The sequence below is a fragment of the Procambarus clarkii genome, chromosome 25 (assembly GCF_040958095.1).
Source record: "Procambarus clarkii isolate CNS0578487 chromosome 25, FALCON_Pclarkii_2.0, whole genome shotgun sequence".
NCBI lineage: Eukaryota > Metazoa > Arthropoda > Malacostraca > Decapoda > Cambaridae > Procambarus > Procambarus clarkii.
The window spans coordinates 1,113,208-1,130,853 of NC_091174.1; the positions used below are offsets into that span (position 1 = coordinate 1,113,208).

General features: G+C 46.4%; 1 protein-coding gene across 8 annotated transcripts in view; it reads left to right on the forward strand.

Annotated features, from left to right (window-relative positions):
* Positions 1 to 17,646, forward strand: part of ATP8B (ATPase phospholipid transporting 8B) — a 405,277-nt gene that overhangs the window by 192,777 nt on the left and 194,854 nt on the right. For 7 of the 8 annotated variants that reach the window (XM_069331137.1, XM_069331131.1, XM_069331133.1 and 4 more), the window contains exons 4-5: positions 531 to 617; positions 14,625 to 14,743. In XM_069331137.1, the coding sequence (XP_069187238.1) occupies positions 531 to 617; positions 14,625 to 14,743 (206 nt within the window). Of the gene's footprint in view, positions 1 to 530; positions 618 to 4,533; positions 4,678 to 14,624; positions 14,744 to 17,646 lie in introns of those variants that run through there. The other variant, XM_069331139.1, reaches the window with a different exon arrangement.

Genomic DNA, 17,646 nt, shown 5'->3' on the forward strand with positions numbered 1-17,646 from the left:
GCGAGTACTTCATACTGACACTTCGGTGCTTGTGAGTACTTTATAGTGATAAATCTGTTTAAGAGAAGTGTATAGTACTGAATCAGTGTTAGATTGTGATAAGTATTAGAAGAGTGTCGGCCTTTACTCTTGAGAGATATTCAGCACATTATCTAGGCTGTTATCCTTGCCTATTGCTTAATGTTGTTTACTGTGCAGGCGATGAGTCACAATAACGGGGCTAAAGTAAGTTGACCAGACCACACACTAGAAGGTGAAGGGACGACGACGCTTCGGTCCGTCCTGGACCATTCTCAAGGCGATGGAGAATGGTCCAGGACGGACCGAAACGTCGTCGTCCCTTCACCTTCTAGTGTGTGGTCTGGTCAACATTGTTTACTGTTATTGAGACGTACTCTAGCTCTGAGGAAATATTGAGGCCGAACAATGGGGCGAGAGTTCGATCCCATCGCATTACCTCATTTATTAATGATAGATATATTACACTTTTGTGTGATTTCATTGTGTAATGTGCACTCTTGTCCCCCCAGCAACGCCATCGCAGCGATAGACAAGTTAATCGGCGGAAATCCAACGTCTTAAGAAATGGCCAACTGGTGGAGGAGTACTGGAGCAAGGTATGGCTTGAATGTTCTCTCTTCACGACGACACATTGGTGGTGTTTGTGACTGTTTGGGGGCAGAATGGTGTGTGCTCTGGTGGTGTTTGTGACTGTTTGCTGCCGTGTTTGTGAGCCATGAGGGAGTGAGCTTGTGGGCTTGTGGGAGTACCGTGCTGAACCTTGAGCTTGTGGAGGTACCGTGCTGAACCTTGGGCTTATGGGGGTACCGTGCTGAACCTTGAGCTTGTGGAGGTACCGTGCTGAACCTTGGGCTTATGGGGGTACCGTGCTGAACCTTGAGCTTGTGGAGGTACCGTGCTGAACCTTGGGCTTATGGGGGTACCGTGCTGAACCTTGAGCTTGTGGGAGTACCGTGCTGAACCTTGAGCTTGTGGGAGTACCGTGGTGAACCTTGAGCTTGTGGGAGTACCGTGCTGAACCTTGAGCTTGTGGGAGTACCGTGCTGAACCTTGAGCTTGTAAGGGTATAGTGCTGAATCTGAAAGCAGTACTGTGTGATGCTTTCGTCACTGGCATGGAGGCCTCGTGCACTCTTAGTGGGGTGGTGTAGCTTTTACATGTTCCTGCCACGACCTCCTCTCCCTCTCTAGCCCCCCCCCCCTTGTCTGCTGCCACCATCACCCCTTGTCTGCTGCCACCATCACCCCTTGTCTGCTGCCACCATCACCCCTTGTCTGCTGCCACCATCACCCCTTGTCTGCTGCCACCATCACCCCTTGTCTGCTGCCACCATCACCCCTTGTCTGCTGCCACCATCACCCCTTGTCTGCTGCCACCATCACCCCTTGTCTGCTGCCACCATCACCCCTTGTCTGCTGCCACCATCACCCCTTGTCTGCTGCCACCATCACCCCTTGTCTGCTGCCACCATCACCCCTTGTCTGCTGCCACCATCACCCCTTGTCTGCTGCCACCATCACCCCTTGTCTGCTGCCACCATCACCCCTTGTCTGCTGCCACCATCACCCCTTGTCTGCTGCCACCATCACCCCTTGTCTGCTGCCACCATCACCCCTTGTCTGCTGCCACCATCACCCCTTGTCTGCTGCCACCATCACCCCTTGTCTGCTGCCACCATCACCCCTTGTCTGCTGCCACCATCACCCCTTGTCTGCTGCCACCGTCACCCCTTGTCTGCTGCCACCGTCACCCCTTGTCTGCTGCCACCGTCACCCCTTGTCTGCTGCCACCGTCACCCCTTGTCTGCCATCACCACCCCCTGTATGGTGGCAGCAGGCAAGTTTTACCACAGCACCACACCAACTTTTTAAGACCAGATTCGACCAAGAATTCGAACGTGAGAATAGTTGGATTATAAGACGACAACCCACCAAGACTAGTGCTGGGGACCAGGAGCTGAGACCTCGCTCCACCAGTGTCACTGAAGAGGAAATACAAGAAGAATCAGCCAAGTCTGGTTGATACCTGGTTGATACCTGGTTGATGGGGTTCTGGGAGTTCTTCTACTCACCCAAGCCCGACCCGAGGCCAGGCTTGACTTGTGTCAGACTTGCAAGAGACTTGCAAGTCTGAAATTGTAAAATATACCCCAGCTTCGCCTCTCTAGAAACGTACCAACCCAACCAACCCACCTATCGTGGCCGAGGCGCTGATAACGCCAATATATGCGCTAAAATGTACTAAATCGTTGCCAAACGGCTAAGTGGGATACCGTGATTATACCAGCCATTAGTTGAGGGGACGGGGCAGGTGTTAGAGCTTTCTTGAGCTTCAAGTACCGGAGATAAGGGAGTTGAGATACGAGGACGGATTAGTTAGACGCGTCTTAATCACGGCAGGACGGTAAAGGACCAGAGGTGATATGATAACGCGTAAGATATCAGGTGGAAATGACGCGAAAGATATCATGTGGGTAAGATGGAGGCAGCACAGTCTTTTTAAGATCACCGGGAATCTTATCCAAGTATCCGAAGTTTGATGACTGTAGGTGCAGCCTGCACACGACTGTAGGGGCAGCCTGCACACGACAGTAGGGGCAGCCTGCACACGACTGTAGGTGCAGCCTGCACACGACTGTAGGGGCAGCCTGCACACGACTGTAGGGGCAGCCTGCACACGACTGTAGGGGCAGCCTGCACACGACTGTAGGTGCAGCCTGCACACGACTGTAGGGGCAGCCTGCACACGACTGTAGGGGCAGCCTGCACACGACTGTAGGGGCAGCCTGCACACGACTGTAGGGGCAGCCTGCACACGACTGTAGGGGCAGCCTGCACACGACTGTAGGTGCAGCCTGCACACGACTGTAGGTGCAGCCTGCACACGACTGTAGGGGCAGCCTGCACACGACTGTAGGGGCAGCCTGTACACGACTGTAGGTGCAGCCTGCACACGACTGTAGGTGCAGCCTGCACATGACTGTAGGTGCAGCCTGCACATGACTGTAGGTGCAGCCTGCACACGACTGTAGGTGCAGCCTGCACACGACTGTAGGTGCAGCCTGCACACGACTGTAGGTGCAGCCTGCACACGACTGTAGGTGCAGCCTGCACACGACTGTAGGTGCAGCCTGCACATGACTGTAGGTGCAGCCTGCACATGACTGTAGGGGCAGCCTGCACGCGACTGTAGGGGCAGCCTGCACACGACTGTAGGTGCAGCCTGCACACGACTGTAGGTGCAGCCTGCACACGACTGTAGGTGCAGCCTGCACACGACTGTAGGTGCAGCCTGCACACGACTGTAGGTGCAGCCTGCACACGACTGTAGGTGCAGCCTGCACACGACTGTAGGTGCAGCCTGCACACGACTGTAGGTGCAGCCTGCACACGACTGTAGGTGCAGCCTGCACACGACTGTAGGTGCAGCCTGCACACGACTGTAGGTGCAGCCTGCACACGACTGTAGGGGCAGCCTGCACACGACTGTAGGTGCAGCCTGCACATGACTGTAAAGCTGCCGCCCAGTTGGGTGGGTGTGGAGCAAGACTCACCATAGGTGTAAAGTGCCTTGTATAGTTGACCAGACCACACATTAGAAGTTGAAGGGACGACGACGTTTCGGTCCGTTCTGGACCATTCTCAAGTCGATTTGTCCATTCTCAATGTCGATTTGTTCACAAATCGACTTGAGAATGGTCCAGGACGGAGCGAAACGTCGTCGTCCCTTCAACTTCTAGTGTGTGGTCTGGTCAACATACTTCAGCCACGTTATTGTGACTCATCGCCTGCCTTGTGTAGTGACTGTTATGGACGAACTACGATGTTCGTCTAAACGTTCGTTCGTCCAGAACCCATTATGTGCCTCTGTAACCCTTTCCACCACCGCCCCACGGGATGGGTATGGGGTGCATAATAAATAAAGAACTTGAAGAAATGTAATTAGAAGGCGGGACGAAGGGAGAGTGGGCCGCTGGACGCACAGGGAGGACATGCCAGTAGTTGTGAGGCGAGGTAAACAAATGACTTCCGCTGGCAGCACACCTTGTCCAGGCTTCCTCCAGTAATGACTTCAAGATCAGTTGACACCCCCCCCCCCGTCTCCCTCCCCAAACATCACCCCCCTCCCCATACACCACTCCCCACATAATTTAATCCCTGGTTAATACCAGCACACTCCCCCCCCACCCAAAGGCCTGCCACCCCCCCTGCCCAACCACTTGGGCTGGACGGTAGAGCGACGGTCTCGCTTCATGCAGGTCGGCGTTCAATCTCCGACCGTCCAAGTGGTTGGGCACCATTCCTTTCCCCCGTCTCATCCCAAATCCCAAATCCTATCCTGACCCCTTCCCAGGGCTATATAGTCTAATGGCTTGGCGTTTTCCCCTGATAATTCCCTCCCTTCCCCTCCCCCCCCCCTCCCTCTGGCCTGCTGGGGCGCCTGACAGCAGACGTACGGCAGCAGCAGCAGCAGCAGGACAGTGGGAGAGGAAAGCCCAGACGGGAAGGAAGGCCGAGCCTGTCTTGTCGGTGACCGGGGAATCCGGGAGCGGCTCCCCCTCCTTGGCTGTTGTTGTGTGAGCTGCGTGGACGGCGCTTCCGATTCGTAGTCCTTGAGATTCCGGGTTCGATCCCCGGCGGAGGCGGAAACAAATGGGTAGAGTTTCTTTCACCCTGATGCCCCCTGTTCACCTAGCAATAAATAGGTACCTGGGAGTAAGACAGCTGTTACGGGCTGCTTCCTGGAGGTGTGTAACAAAAAGGAGGCCTGGTCGAGGGCCGGGCCGCGGGGACGCTAAGCCCCGAAATCATCTCAAGACAACCATTTGGTTTCCTGTCCCATTTCCATCACGTTACACTTGCTCGTATTGATCTGCAGTAGCCATTCATCCGACCATCTCTGCAACTTGTTCAAGTCCTTATGGAGAATCCTACAAGCCTCCTCTGTCACAACTCGTCTCATTAATGTTGCATCATCTGAAAACATGGACATGTCTACAGGAAATGAGTCTTACATGTTATTGACGTTAGAGAGAGAATTGGTCCAGCACTGGTCCTTGAGGTCCTCCGCTTGTTACCCTACGGCACTCCAACTTCTCCCTTTCGCTCCTGCCTGTGCAACCCGTTCTCGCAAATTCGTAAAGTCAATATTGACTTATTAAATAAGGGCATAGGTGACATACTAAACATAATAGATACCCTTAAAAAGCTTCATAGAAAACACCGACCTTACCTAACCTTGTTAGTATCTTAAGATAAGCATCTTATAGCTTCGTAATTACAATTGTTACTTAACCTATTATAGGTATAGGTTAAGTAATAATTGTAATTACGAAGCAATAAGATGCTTATCTTAAGATACTAACAAGGTTAGGTAAGGTCGGTGTTTTCTATGAAGCTTTTTAAGGGTATCTATTATGTTTAGTATGTTTAGTATGTCACCTATGCACTTATTTAATAAGTCAATATTGACTTTACGAATTTGCGAGAACGGGTTGCACTGTTAAGTCATTTTTTACCCAGGTTAGGGCTTTTCCGCTTTCTCCTGCCTGCCTCTCACGTTTGTATAGGTACTGTGTACCTATATAGGTACACAGTACAGGTATAGGTACCCTCTTGTGAGGTACTGTATCAAAGGCCTTTTGGCAGTCCCGACATATGTAATGTGTTTATCCTGCTCTGTCTCGCCTTATTGTTGTTACTTAAAGATACAACTCAAGTAGGTTTGTTAGGCATTATTTCTCTTCGATAAAGCCATGTTGGTGTTTGTTTACATAGCTAATTCTCTCTTAAGTGTGTAACTAGTCTTAACCTGATTATTCTGTCAAGCACTTTGCAGGGGAGGATGCTTGTCAGTGATACTGGTCTGTAGTTAAGAGCCTCTTCTCTATTTCCTTCCTTGAAAATTGGTACCATGTTTGCCTTCTTCCAGCAGCTGGGCAACTCTCCCTTCGTAAGGCTGGTTAAAGATCTTTACTAGAGGTATGATGAGGGCCTGTGTTGCCTCTTTTAATACCCATGGTGATACTGGGTGAATAGGCCCACGGTGATACGTTGTTAACCGTATCACCGTGGGTGTTGAAGTATTTAGTATACGGTAATACTAATACCGTCCAACAGTTTTAGTGTCGGCCAGTGATTCTTGTTATTCCTTTACTTCCTCTGCAAATACTTCATAATTTGACACATTCGTATGTAGGGTTATCTAGGGTTACCTGCTCTTCTAAAATTGGGAGCTGCTCAAGCCCCTTGCCTTGCGATGATTTCGGGGCTCAACGTCCTCGTGATCCGGTTCCCAACCAGGCCTCCTGGTTGCTGGACTGAGCAACCAGGACGCGGCTGCTCGCAGCCTGACGTGTGAGTCACAGCCTGGTTGATCAGGTATCCTTTGTTGGTGTTTGTCAAGTTCTCTCTTGAACACTATGAGGGGTCGGCCTGTTATGTCCCTTATGTGTAGGGGAAGCGCATTGAACAGTCTCGGGCCTCTGATGTTGATAGAGTTCTCTCTCAGAGTACCTGTTGCACCTCTGCTCTTCAACTGGGGTATTCTGCACATCCTGCCATGCCTTCTGGTCTCATGTGTGTTATTTCTATGTGCAGGTTTGGGACCAGCCCCTCTACTATTTTCCACGTGTAAATTATTATGTATCTCTCCCGCCTGCGCTCAAGAGAATACAGATTAAGGCTCTTTAGTTGGTCCCAGTAGTTTAGATGTTTTACTGAGTGGATTCTAGCAGTAAAGGATCTCTGCACGCTCTCCAGGTCAGCAATTTCTCCAGCTTTGAAAGGAGCTGTCATTGTGCAGCAGTACTCCACTCTAGAGAGCACAAGCGTTTTGAAAAGTATCATCATCGGTATAGCATCTCTAGTGTGAAAGTTGGCAGGGTTGTGAACACTCCATGGACACTGGTGTTCAGTACCTCGCAAATTTCCTTATCACTGGCTGTATATTCCCCTCCCGTTTTACGCAGTCTTGTCACCTGGTCGTTCACTCTCATTTTCCGTCTTGTTTGACTATGTAGCAGTTTTATGTGTACGTGCGTGTGTACTCGTCTAGTTGTTCTTGCGGGGGTTGAGCTTCGGCTCTTTGGTCCCGCCTCTCAACTGTTAATCAACTAGTGTACAAGTTCGAGCTTATTGAGCTCCATCGTATTGGCTCCATTTGCTTCCGTGGAGGCGGAAGCAAATGGGCAAAAATGTTTCTTTCACCCTGATGCCCCTGTTACCTAGCAGTAAATAGGTACCTGGGAGTTAGACAGCTGCTTCCTAGGGGGGTGTAACATAAAGGAGGCCTGGTCGAGGACCGGGCCTCGGGGACACTAAGCCCCGAAATCATCTCAAGATAATCTCAAAATAGTTACCTAAGTGTAGTAACAGGATGAGAGCTTCGCTCGTGGTGTCCCGTCTTCCCAGCACTCTTTGTCGTTTAACGCTTTGAAACTACTGACGGTGTTGGCCTCCACCACCTTCTCACATATCCCATCCCAAACGTCTATCATTCTGTTTACAAAAGAAAATTTTCTAATATTTTTTGGCACCTTTATTTTCTTAGCTTGAATCTGTGTCCTCTTGTTCGTGATGTTGCTGGTTTCAGGAATTCTTCTTTATCAATTTGGTCTATACCTGTTAGTATTTTGTAAATGGTGATCATATCACCTCTCTTCTATCTTCTAGTTTTCGTATGTTTAACGCCTCTAGTATCGTCTAGTTCAATCCCGGAAGCCATTTTGTAGCATGCCGCTGCACCTTTTCCGGTTTCTTTATGTACTTCTTGAGATTTGGGCACCATACAACTGCTGCATATTCCAATTTTTGTCTCGTAAGTCATGAACGGTTTACTTAGTACTTCACCATCCATATAATTAAAAGTAAGTCTGAAGTTGTAAAGAGAAACTTACGCTCCTCTCACAATGGTCTTTGTGTGTTCCTCTGGGGACAACTTACTATCCAAAACCACCTCAATGTCGCGTTCTTTATTAGAGTTATGTAATTCCTTTCCACATAATTTGTTGTGTGTGATTTTTCTCCGATTCCACATTCCATAACATGGCATTTATTCACATTGCATTCCATTTGCCACTTGACGCTCCAAATACTTACGTTATCTAGATCAAGTGAAATTGAAATTGAAATAAGTTTATTGAGGTAAAATACACACAAAGGGATGAGGTAGCTCAAGCTATTCTCACCCCGTTCGGTACATCGTGTTAATACATTCATATACACACATCACAAACAATAAACATATTGCCGAACATTCTGAGAGATAAACATATACATTTCCTACTCTAGATCAAGTTGAACGACATTACAATCGTCTGCGTTTCCTATATTATGGATTTATTGTCCGTCTCCTTTATTATGGAGTATGGATTTCCCATTATCATAGCATCATCCCCAAACATGTTCATATAATTTTGTATTCCTTCTGGTAGATCGTTATGTAGACGATGAAGATTACTGGTGCAAGAACTGAACCCTGTGGTACTCCGCTAGTAACACTCCTCCAGTCTGATACATTGTCTCTGATTACTACCCTCATCTGTCAGACAATTTTTCATCCATGTCAGAAGTCTTCCTGTCACCCCTCTAGAATGTTCATTTCCAGAACAGCCTCTTGTGTGGGACTCTGTCAAAAGCCTTTTTAAGGTCTAGATAGACACAGTCAACCCAACCAGCACTTTCCTGTAGTATCTCTCTCTGGCTCTATCATAAAAACTGAGTAGATTTGTTACACAGAATCTTCCTGTTCGTAAACCCAAACAGTCTGCCTTTTATTGGCATTTCTCTCTAGGTTTTCTACCCACTTGGCTTTAACTATTGCTTCTAGTGTTTTGATTACCACGCTTGTTAATCATGCGGGTCTATAATATAGTTTCTCCTCTCGACGTCCATTTTTATAGATTGGTACCATGTTTGATTTTTTCCATATATCTGCTAAAATTCCTGTACACAAGGATGTCTGGAATATTAATTGGAGTGGAATGCTCAGCTCAGTTGCACATTCTCGCAGCACCCAAGGTGAAACCCCATCAGGTCCAACTGTTTTATTTCTTCTTAGGACCTTGAGAAATTTTTACACTTCGTCTTGAGATACGTCTATGTATTCTATGGCGTGTTCTGGAATTGGTATTGGGTCCAGCTCTCTGAAATCCTCATTTTGTACAACCACACTCTTAAACTGTTCATTTAGCGCTTCACACATTTCATTTTCATTCTCAGTAGTCCTGTTCCTCGTTCTCAATCTCGGGATTTTATCATTTACATGCAGCTTATTTTTAATGAATTTACAGAAAAGGCCTGGATGTGTTTTACATTTGTCCGCAATACCATAATCAAAGTTCTTTTTTTTTTTTTTTTTTTTTTTTTTTTTTTTTTTTTTTTTTTTTTTTTTTTTTTTTTTTTTTTTTTTTAGATATATACAAGAGTTGTTACATTCTTGTACAGCCACTAGTACGCGTAGCGTTTCGGGCAGGTCCTTAATCCTATGGTCCCTGGAATACGATCCTCGCCGCGAAGAATTGTTTTTTCATCCAAGTACACATTTTACTGTTGCGTTAAACAGAGGCTGCTGTGTAATTGTTTCTCGTTTGCTTGCAGTGGCGCAGTGCCAATTTTATAGGTGCCAGAGCTCTGGAGGGCCTGACAAAAGCCTGTCATTTCCTATTCTGTTGCAATACGTGTCACACGATAAAGTATTTCGTGTTTATACTCACCAATTATCATAAAATATAATTATAAAACAAAGAAAAACATCAATCACGTATTTATCAATTTAAGAAGTTAAAACACTTAGTGTTCACGAAATACAACCATTGAGAAGTTTCACAATAGTTTCCACAAAGTGTCGGGTGTGTGATGTTGTCGGGTGTGAGATGTTGTCGGGTGTGTGATGTTGTCGGGTGTGTGATGTTGTCGGGTGTGAGATGTTGTCGGGTGTGTGATGTTGTCGGGTGTGAGATGTTGTCGGGTGTGTGATGTTGTCGGGTGTGAGATGTTGTCGGGTGTGAGATGTTGTCGGGTGTGAGATGTTGTCGGGTGTGAGATGATGTCGGGTGTGAGATGTTGTCAGGTGTGAGATGTTGTCGGGTGTGAGATGATGTCGGGTGTGAGATGTTGTCGGGTGTGAGATGATGTCGGGTGTGAGATTGATTTTAATTGTTGCCGCCGAAGGTGGCTAGTTTATTGTGCACCCCATACCCATCCTGTGAGCGGTAGCGCAAAAGCATTACAGAGGGCACAAAAGGTCTTTATCAGACCTCATCTTAGATTATTACATAAACAATTTCATCTATCCTTCACACGGGTGTGTGAAGCTACTCTTGTCCTGGTGTCATCTGGCGATCTGTGGCACCATAGCCAATGGCTCAGGATTCCACTGAACTAGAGGAGGCTTATTGATTCATCAATGAGAACAAAAATGTTGCTATTTATCTGTTTGGTATGCTGGCAAATTGTCTTTTTCCTATTGATGGCTATGTGATAAATTATCCGTGGGGCTCTAGTGCGGGAATTCAGTCCCATTCAATGCAAAAGATGTACAGTGACCACAACACAGCAGTTGCAACATCAGGATCTGCGGGTTGGTACAAGAATTCAACCAACTAGGAACCACTTAGTTTGATGAAAGGGGGCAGCAGAATAACAGAAGTACACTAACATCGCATCAGGCTTCGATACCCATGTGCATGGGAAATAGGCTTACACGTTCCGGGAGATGAGAGGAAATGTCAGCACTGTGGAGAAATGCCCGACAGACCACTGGAACATTATCTAACACAGTGCACAGTTACAAACCCAATAAGATTTCAACTTAGATTCAACAGAGCAGAAGTTGTTGTTAAACACACGGGGCAAAATCTTAATGAAGCAACCATACGAGTCATAAATACTCATACTCCGCCCAAGTAAAACAGAAACAAGCAACACTTAGTGGGCCAGCCAGAGACCCTGGGCATGTGCTGGAATTTTCCTGAAAAAAAAAAAATCCCATTCCAATGTCAACACCATTTTGCTTTTGTAGCTCCAGTAAGCCAAAGTGACCAGCGTATGGTCTGTCATTCTGAATTAAATAATATGCAGAACGCAAAGTTGAACAAGTTGTCTTTAGATGCGAAGCATTCATGGCATCACACAATTTTGCAAGAGCATCTTCACTAGCTACATGTTCAACACGTAAAGCAGCTGTGTGAGCGCTCGATAGTTTATGATTAACAATTGTTTTTCTGAGAGACTTAAAACGTGTACTTGGATCTGCTCCATAATAGTACACTTGGTACATCTGCCACTCATTTGGTAGTATTAAACCCTTAGAAATGAAAAGTGTTACATTGTTTATGTTTACATACTTTGCACCCATTTATCATCCCTGAAGTCTTAACCGTGGATAGGTTTCATTTTTTTTTTCTTCCACATTTCTTCAGTTCAAACACCTGAACAGGGATACAAGTTAGACTTCAAAGCACCATTACTTTCTGAATTGCACATGGATCTAGTTTGAAAATTTGAACAAGAAGCAGTCGAAACACAACTTTTGCCACTTTCAGTGTTATTATTATCAGTCTCCTGTACGTTATTCTTCTCACACTCCTCATTTTGTTTACGAAAGAAGTAAGTCAACATTGCTTAGAAGCCATGATGGGGTTGTGTGAAAAAACTGCTTCTGTATTAGAAAGAAATACACGGGCCACCAGCCACCCACGTGTGATCCTGTGGTCCCGGGTTCGATCCCGGGCGCTTGCGAGAAACGATGTGCAGTTTCTTTCACTCTATGCCCCTATTACCTAGCAGTATATAGGTACCTGGGAGTTTGTCAGCTGTCACAGGCTGCTTCCTAGGGTGTGTGTGTGTGTGGTGTGGTGTGGAAAAATATAGTAGTAGTAGTAGAAACAGTTGATTGATTGACAGTTGAGAGGCGGGCCGAAAGAGCAGAGCTCAACCCCCGCAAGCACAATTAGGTGAATACAACTAGGTGAATACCACTTTACTAACGCCACTCAAACACACAAGCACAGTTGCCAACTCAGTATTTCACACAATGCTAGAACCACCTCCAAAAAGCACTAAATTATGTAAAGTTGTGTTTAGCAGTTTTGTCGTTTTATCTGCCTAGTATTTAATACTAAAATATACTATTGTATGAATAAAGAATACCTGTCTAATGATCTACTGCTAAAGTCATAAACAGTATCGCTGAATATTGATATTTAAAGCGGTAGGTTGGCAACTTTGTCTCATACTGTTTGTCTGCCATAAATGGACAGGAAGCGTTCACCTGCGTTGAGTATTGGTTCCACATTACACACAGAAATCACACTAACGTGATGCATCAAATATACAAATCCACAAGGGCCGTGACGAGGATTCGAACCTGCGTCCGGGAGCATCCCAGACGCTGCCTTAATCGACTGAGCTACGACATGGTAAAAGAGTTGAGATCGAAGTTCTACTGAATTTACTGGATCCAGTAGCCTCTCCGAGGCACAAACCAGGGTTTTACAAAACTCCCCCCTGCACCCGAGCTATGTCAATAGGCCGTTCTCCCTCTTTGCCCTTAATTTGATGCATCACGCTATTGTGATTTCTGTGTGTAATGAAGTAAGGGCGTAGAGGGAGACCGGCCTATTGACATAGCTCGAGTGCAGGGGGGAGTTGTGTAAAACCCTGGTTTGTGCCTCGGAGAGGCTGCAGGATCCAGTAAATTCAGTAGAACTTCGGTTTCAACTCTTTTAATATGTCGTAGCTCAGTCGATTAAGGCAGCGTCTGGGATGCTCCCGGATGCAGGTTCGAATCCTCGTCACGGCCCTTGTGGATTTGTTCATTTGTTTCCACATTCCTACCACTACAATTATTCCTCTTTACTTTTTAAATATGTAATTGTTTTTTAATATTATTGAATCTTTTAAAAAACATTGAAATATCATAACATTATTAATTTAATAGTGATGTAATACTAATATTTTCCTGCCACGATCAACCATCACCCAAAAGCCATCATCCCGCGTCCGTCTAATTACCCAAAGCCACTTAAAGCCACCCAAAGCTTCCTGGCATTACGCTAGTAATGAATAAATATGATATATTTACTCATTATAATATTGGTACTGAATGTAGAACATGGAAAAAACATATTTTTTTTTACTCTGAAAAAGTATCATTTCCTAACGAAATTAGACGAAAATAAGCTGCTGGTGACGCCAAAGCAGGTCGAAGGTCCAAGCGACAATATTGTGGAGCGACTTATCCAAGACACATTGTTACCTAAAGAGTATTTGCTGACATATCAGCCTTCTGTATCGACCTAACCTATAATAACCTACCCAAACAAAACCTAACTAAACCCAACCTATCCAAACTTAAGTTAATATAACCTGTACGCAACAATATATCTTGGATTAGTCGCTCCACAACATTGTCGCTTGGACCGTCGACTTGCTTTGGCGTCATGTACCAGCAGCTTATTTTCATCTAATTTCGTTATAAAAGGATACTTTTTCAGAGTAAAAATATGTTTTTCCATGTTCTACATTCAGTACCAACATTATAATGAGTAAATATATCATATTTATTCATTACTAGCGATCATCTCTCTTTTTCCTCATCCTCTCTCCCTTTGCCCTCACCCTCTTTCCCTTTCTCCCCATTCCATCATGCACTTACAATGGTGCCAGAGGGGCGCTCCGGCACCACTGCTTGCTTGTAGTGCTGGTATGCTTGCGGGTTAGGTCTCTTCCGATATTGATATTGAACCCATTTTCTTGTCTTTTCCTCTCTGGCCCTCTTAAAATTTTTCTTCTCTCTGAAGAGAAGAGAAATTCTCTGTTCTCTCTGTATCTCTCTGTACAGATATTTCTCTGTTAAGTATATCTTTTTTTTTTCTTTCCTGGTGAATATTAGATCCAGTACTGACGGAACATCCCCTTCCCTCATTCTTGTGGCCTGCTTGACGTGTTGATACATGTTGTGTGTGTGTGTGTGTGTGTGTGTGTGTGTGTGTGTGTGTGTGTGTGTGTGTGTGTGTGTGTGTGTGTGTGTGTGTGTGTGTGTGTGTGTGTGTGTGTGTGTGTATTCACCTAGTTGTGCTTGCGGGGGTTTAGTTCTGGCTCTTTCAGCCCGCCTCTCAGCTGTCAATCAATCAATCCCCCCCCCCCCCCACCCACACACACACAGGAAGCAGCCCATATCAGCTGTCTAACTCCCAAGTACCTATTTACTGCTAGGTAACAGGGGCATCAGGGTGAATGAAACTGCCCATTTGTTTCCGCATTCGCCGAGGATCGATCCCGGGCCATTGGACTACGAATCCAGAGCCCTGACCACTCAACCACAGGCCCCCCTGTGTGTGTGTACTCACCTAGTTGTGCTTGCTGGGGTTGAGTTTCAGCTCTTTGGTCCCGCCTCTTAACCGTCAATCAACAGGTGGACAGGTTCCTGAGCCTATTGGGCTCTATCTACTCATGAACTATCTACTACACGTGTGTATGTGTGTGTACTTACACAAGTGGTAGTACATTCTCGCTTTCCCTATTTCTTACCCCGCATTCTTTTTTTTTTTTTTTTTGCTATTTAATTTAGTGATGATAACTGATACGTTATTTTTACAGGTGGTGGTTGGCGATGTAATCCGTATGGAAAATGACCAGTTTGTGGCGGCCGATGTGCTCCTGCTCTCCACATCTGAACCAAACGGCCTCTGTTATATTGAAACGTCAGAGCTGGATGGGTAATTATATATGTGCGGTTGGTTTATGGCTGGGCATATATGGGGAGTAGGGGGGGAGGTGGGCAGGAGGGAGGGAGAGGAGGAGGGACGTGATGAGAGAGCCAGAGAGAGAGATATGAGGGAGGTTCAGAGGGTGCATGAGAGATGGGAGGGAGAGAGTGGCGGAGGGAGGGAGGGAGGGAGAGTTCGTTCTCTCTCTTCTCTCTTCTCTCTCTCCCTCTCTCCCTCTCCCTCTCCCTCTCCCTCTCCCTCTCCCCTCCCCTCTCCAACCTCTTTATCTGCCATTCCCCCTCCCTCCCTCTCCTCCTCGTCCCCTCCTTCCCTCTCCTCCTCGTCCCCTCCTTCCCTCTCCTCCTCGTCCCCTCCCTCTCCTCCTCCTCCCCTCCTTCTCCTCCTCCTCCCCTCCCTCTCCTCCTCCTCCCCTCCCTCTCCTCCTCTTCCCCTCCCTCTCCTCCTCGTCCCCTACCTCTCCTCCTCGTCCCCTCCCTCTCCTCCTCGTCCCCTCCCTCTCCTCCTCGTCCCCTCCCTCTCCTCCTCGTCCCCTCCCTCTCCTCCTCGTCCCCTCCCTCTCCTCCTCGTCCCCTCCCTCTCCTCCTCGTCCCCCTCCCTCTCCTCCTCCCCTCCCTCTCCTCCTCCTCCCCTCCCTCTCCTCCTCCCCTCCCTCTCCTCCTCCCCTCCCTCTCCTCCTCCTCCCCTCCCTCTCATCCTCCTCCCCTCCCTCTCCTCCTCCTCCCCTCCCCTCCCTCTCCTCCTCCTCCCCTCCCTCTCCTCCTCCTCCTCCCCTCCCTCTCTCTTAACATAAAATACGTCGCAATTTTCCTTTTGTGGGAGGGGGAAATGATGCTAACACATTACTTCTATTTAACACACACTCACTCACTCACTCACTCACTCACTCACTCACTCACTCACTCACTCACTCACTCACTCACTCACTCACTCACACACACACACATATAGGGGCCTCGTAGCCTGGTATAGGGGCCTCGTAGCCTGGTGGATAGCGCGCAGGACTCGTAATTCTGTGGCACGGGTTCGATTCCCGCACGAGGCAGAAACAAATGGGCAAAGTTTCTTTCACCCTAAGTGCCCCTGTTACCTAGCAGTAAATAGGTACCTGGGAGTTAGTCAGCTGTCACGGGCTGCTTCCTGGGGTGTGTGTGTGTGGTGTGGAGAGAAAAAAAAAAAAAAAAAAAAAAAAGTAGTTAGTAAACAGTTAATTGACAGTTGAGAGGCGGGCCGAAAGAGCAAAGCTCAACCCCCGCAAAAACACAACTAGTAAACACACACACTCACACACTCTCACACACTCTCACACACTCTCTCACACACTCTCTCACACACTCTCTCACACACTCTCTCACACTCTCTCTCACACTCTCTCACACACTCTCTCACACTCTCACACACACTCTCACTCACCTGAGGACCACATAAAGAATATTGTGCGAAGAGCCTATGCCACGCTTTCTAACTTCAGAATTGCTTTTAAATACATGGATGGCGATATATTAGAGAAATTGTTCACGGCTTTTGTTAGGCCAAAGCTAGAATATACTGCGGTTGTGTGGTGCCCATATCTTCAGAAGCACATCAACAAACTGGAAAAGGTGCAAAGACATGCTACTAAGTGGCTCCCAGAACTGAAAGGCAAGAGCTACGAGGAGAGGTTAGAGGCATTAAATATGCCAAAATTAGAAGACAGAAGAAAAAGAGGTGATGGGATCATTACGTACAAAATAGTAAAAGGAATTGATAAAATCGATAGGGAAGATTTCTTGAGACCTGGAATTTCAAGAACAAGAGATCATAGATTTAAACTAGACTAGCAAAACACAGATGCCGAAGAAATATAAGAAAATTCACTTTCGCAAACAAAATGGTAGACGGTTGGAACAAATTAGGTGAGAAGGTGGTGGAGGCCAAGACCGTCAGTAGTTTCAAAGCGTTATATTACAAAGAGTGTTGGGAAGACGGGAATCCACATGCGTAGCTCTCATCCTGTAACTACACTTAGGTAATTACTCACACACCCACCAACACACGCACACACATACACACACGCTGAATATTGTGTGTGTGTAATTACCTAAGTGTAATTACCTGAGTGTAATTACCTGAGTGTAGTTACAGGATGAGAGCTACGCTCGTGGTGTCCCGTCTACCCAGCACTCTTTGTCATATAACGCTATGAAACTACTGACGGTCTTGGCCTCCACCACCACCTCACCTAACTTGTTCCAACCGTCTACCACTCTGTTTACAAAAGTGAATTTTCTTATATTTCTTTGTCATCTTTGTTTAGTTAGTTTAAATCTATGACTTCTTGTTCTCAAAGTTCCAGGTCTCAGGAAGTCTTCCTTATCAATTTTATCGATTCCTGTTACTATTTTGTATGTAGTGATCATATTTCCTCTTTTTTTCTATCTTCTAGTTTTGGCATATTTAATGCCTCTAACCTCTCCTCGTAGCTCTTGTCCTTCAGTTCTGGTAGCCACTTAGTGGCATGTTTTTGCACCTTTTCCAGTTTGTTTATGTGCTTCTTAAGATATGAGCACCATACAAACGCTGCATATTCCAGCTTTGGTCTAACAAAAGTCGTGAACAGTTTCTTTAGTATTTCTCCATCCATGTATTTAAAAGCAATTCTGAAGTTAAAAAGCGTAGCATAAGCTCCTCGCACAACATTATTTATGTGGTCCTCAGGTGATAGTTTTTTATCTAGAACCACCCCTAAATCTCTTTCTTTATCAGAAGTCTTTAAAGATTTTCCACATAATTTATTGGTTGTGTGGGGTTTATGTTCTCCTAATCCACATTCCATAACATGGCATTTATGCACATTAAATTCCATTTGCCAAGTGGTGTTCCATATACTTATTTTGTCCAGGTCTTCTTGAAGG